The sequence below is a fragment of the Pavona decussata genome, unplaced genomic scaffold, assembly GCF_977016875.1.
Source record: "Pavona decussata unplaced genomic scaffold, jaPavDecu1.1 SCAFFOLD_215, whole genome shotgun sequence".
Lineage (NCBI taxonomy): Eukaryota > Metazoa > Cnidaria > Anthozoa > Scleractinia > Agariciidae > Pavona > Pavona decussata.
The window spans coordinates 835,001-839,281 of NW_028145620.1; the positions used below are offsets into that span (position 1 = coordinate 835,001).

The 4,281-nt window shown below is 36.8% G+C and overlaps 1 protein-coding gene across 1 annotated transcript; it reads left to right on the forward strand.

Moving 5' to 3' along the window:
- The first annotated feature begins 1,799 nt into the window (after window positions 1-1,799).
- Window positions 1,800-3,697, forward strand: LOC146459881 (uncharacterized). The gene is made up of 2 exons (XM_085088684.1): window positions 1,800-2,620; window positions 3,273-3,697. Exons 1-2 carry the CDS (start codon window positions 2,600-2,602, stop codon window positions 3,606-3,608), a joined length of 357 nt encoding a protein of 118 aa, XP_084944810.1. The 5' UTR covers window positions 1,800-2,599; the 3' UTR covers window positions 3,609-3,697.
- The last annotated feature ends 584 nt before the right edge of the window (window positions 3,698-4,281 follow it).

The window sequence follows — 4,281 nt, forward strand, 5'->3', positions numbered from 1 at the left end:
ATGATCTGAGGCTGATCGTGCACGCGAGGAAGGAAACTAATTGAAGTTTAGCGGGCCGTACAGTGAAATAAGACCCGCAAAACTAACCAATCACACCATGCATACTAACTGAGAGGTATAATAATCCTCAATAGTTGCAAATTATAGTAAAATATACTAGTTGTCGTCAACCCTTACGATAACACCAACGCATATATGCGTGGAAAGATAACTGGTCTCCCATTTTTGCTCAAATCTTAACAACAAAATGTGACTACGGATACGAATATTAACAATTAAAATGTTCGTTTGATGAAAACAAATGGGATATTTTGAAATATCCTCACCTAATGAGAGAATCATTGAAATAGGTGGTGACAACAGATAGTGTTCGTGGTCAGAGGACGACATCGAGGAAGATCGCGAATTTGTCTTGACGCGATCCACACGCTGAGCAATTGACTCAGTTAAATGTGAATACATGTGCGTAAATTTCACGTACAATAAAATACGATGTAGTTAAGTGGAGGATTTAAGGGCCGCAAAAGGAATCCCTCGCTGCAAATAAGAGAGAATTCAATATGGCGGCAGTTTTTGGTGGTGTCGAATCTTATTTCAATGAAAGTGATGATTTATTGCTTTCGGCTGAGTTGAAAGTAAGAAAGATGATGGCTGCGAACTAGATTTGCATACCGTAGCAACAAAGGGCGACAAGGAAAAGGAACTGAAGCATGTTCGTGAAAATAAAGACAGAGTGAATAAGTGAAACGCATGTTTCCGTGGCCAAGAATTTTCTAAATATTTTCGAAAATCAAATGAAGGCTTCCTGACCAGTTAGAAACGCGCAGTTTTAAAACGCTTCTAACTAATATGGAGTTAACAACGGCCACTTTGTAAATTGCTACTGTTTAGCTGGAAAACATCAGTTATTTGGCAAATACGCCCACGCTAGGGTTTTTTTTTTCTCCCTTCACTTCCTCAAAAGGTGTCCGAACTTGTACTCTGTGCTGCATGATAAGCAACAGAAACAAAGTTGAAAACTGTAGCTTCGTATCTATGTGTCAAATACAGCTCGTTTAATTTAAACACTCAACGATCCATGAAATGACGTATATGCGCGATATTTTTAACTTCTTAATTTTGAAGAGGGCTGCCCAGGCTGTTAGAGCCTCGCCAGGCTATTATTTTTTCCGGCTTAAAATAGGGAAGCAACAGAGAAACGGGAAGTGCTAAATGAACAAAGTTGCTGTTAATAAAACTAATAGTTTAAATTTATATAGCGCACATTACATTAACATGATCAAATGCGCTTTACAAAGATAAGAAGGATAATGAATATATGAAGATGGTAGATCAATAAATACTAAATTTATAAGCGTAGTAGAAATTACCTAAGATTATGAGATTACAAATTTAATGCGTTTCTAAAAATGTTTTTTTAAACTGAACAATCACGTTTATGTTTTTTTTTTTTTGCTTTGAACGCGGGTAACCAAACATCGTGCAAAAGCCCTCTAATGAAAAAAAAAAATCATCGTTGCAAGGCAATGCTCAAAAAGACGGAATTTAACATTACATTCCTACTCAATAAATAAGATTCACGCCCTTGTTCCCTTTTAACTTGGGAAAGCCGGTGCCTTATCAATGTAAACCGGAAATCTTTAGCAAACTCATATTTCAGCTTTTCTCAAAGTTCCCCCGTTTATTTTGAGTTTCAGAGGTTAACCTGGCCCAAGAACTTGTTTCAGCGTTCAAAATTAAAATGTTTCTTCCGGTTACGAATCTGAAACTACATTATGCGCCGCAAGCGATTTTCATGGCTCATCGGTTACTCTAAGAATCATAGTAAATATCGCATCTCGCGCTTGAGTAGCGTAGCTAAACGATTATTTAGTTCCTTTTGACAGCACGCGATCAAAGTGTGATGTGCAAACACCTTATTTGTTTTATTTTTGGAAGATCTATATTTAAATTAAATAGTCTTTCCTCTTTTATAGCAAAAAAAAAGGCGTTGAGGAACTGTATAATTATGTTCAAACCTACTCCTTTTAAAATATAAAATACGTAATATAATTTCCATGGGCTTTCTCGGCCCTGAAACGCACTGTTTATTTATGCATCATTGACTTTATATTGAAAGGTTGATAAAGAAACGTGCTGAATATGCTTGTTTGAATTCCACTATGAATGCTTATCCTACCCGAAACCAGATACGATCAGTGCAGCATTTTATGGGATTTTTGACCAATTGCAAATAGTTGCTTTAAAAATTTTTATGCCCAAAAAAAACCCATGCTTAGCATATAGTGGTTCCGTGTTATACGAAAGTATGCACAATTCAACCCTTGTAGTGCAGTTCACTGGTTGATTGAAACGTGGCAATAACATCTTAAAAGTGAACAATGGCCATGTTTTCTTCCCACGTCATACCGGACGAACAATGGATTAAATTTTTCTACATCACATCACATATAACACCACATGAAACTGCAAGTTATTTTTAACTTAGCCGGGTTTATAAAAGCTGCTCCTGTGGAACTGCATCTTCACAACTCACCTGGTAAAGTTCCACGAGATTACTAAAGTGTTGGCTTGAAGAACGCGTTCTAAAGAGAGCAATATGACAAACGTATTACAGTGGGTAAGTTCTTCACACTACGTTTTCAATTGATTTATTACTAACGGTGGTGCCAACTGCACCTTATCTCTATCTTACCTTATATCATTCTGCCTTATGTTATATTTACTTACAGACATAAACTCATCTTATTTTGCCTTGTCTTCTTTTTTTTTCCCTTTATCGTTATCTTATCTCATCTCATCTCATCTCATCTTATCTCATCTCATCTCATCTCATCTCATTTCATCTCATCTCATCTCATCTCATCTCATCTCATCTTATCTTATCTTATCTTACCTTATCTTTTCTTCTCTTTTCTTTTTTACCCTTATGTCATCTCGTCTCATCATAACTTTCTTATCAGTCTCTTATGATACTTATCTTATCTTATCTTATCTTATCTTATCTTATCTTATCTTATCTTATCTTATCTTATCTTTTGTCAGAGTGTTTTCCATCTTAGATAGACGAGCTTCTTCTTCATCCTGAAATGTGTCTTTTGATAGTGAATTTAATCGGGCTACAATACGATGGAAACACTGGTGCTGTTAAAAGCTACACTCACCCAGGAATACCATAAATGTGTTCTGACTGTCGTTAAGTAACACCAAGTCCTCCAAGCAAACGAAAGCCCTTCATTCCCATAACATGTTTTTATTCTGGTTTTCTTTAGGTCATCCGAATTTTTAAAGTTACTCTGTTATTGGCTATATCTTTGGCCTTTGTTGGACTCGTCGACGCCAGGCCCCAAAGTTCTCCACCAAAAAGACCAAGCTGCAGGTCCATTGCGTCACAGAGCATCACCAATGCTAACCCGAGTGGATATGCACCAACTAATACAGCTAACAAATGCATTGAAAAAATCATCCCCATAACTATTTGCAACAAGAGGGTTAACCTTGCAGTTTGCCGTAATGGAAACGGATGTACAGGGCTCCCTGTGAAAACAACATTCTATGACAGTAACTGCTGCATAGGGTCACTAGCCTTAGCCACCGATTGTTCTTGAAGACGGAAAGCAAGGAATTTTACATTTGACGTTAAATTAAATTATTACTAGAATACGTAGGAGCAGTGTTACAGAACTGCATGACCAAACAAAACAAAACAACAAAAGCCCTTTGTGTCCACAGCTAATAATGTTCAGCTCTTTTAGAGCTCCTGTATTTAAAAATAAATCAATTTTAAACCAGAGTTGACTGTTTTGTGTTTCTAATGTTCGAACATTATTACACTTTCAACAAATCGGCTCGTTCTTTTGTCTTAGTTGTCGTTTACCCTGTTGGTAATGGCTTTCTACTAAAAGCCCTGTAAAATTTTAGAAGAACATTGCAGCAGATTTCTTCCCTATATATGGATAAATCACATGACAACTGTGTCTGGGACTCAATATCACGTGACATTTTAATGAGGAAACTAACGGTCGCACAGTTGACTTTTTTACCAAATAGTTTCACATTCTTAGTGTTATAAATTGTAAACCAGTTCAAGTATGAGCCTATGCAAATCTTTTTTCCTACAAATGAAATATAGATTATTTTCAGGCCAGTCAGCAGATTATCATAGCACGAGTGGTTAAGCATCACGTCATCTCCGCCAACCGGAAACGCCAACAAGCCGTTTACCGTTTGCTCAGACTCTGCATTTGCACTGTTGCACTGTATCATTTATTTTGCGTGGTT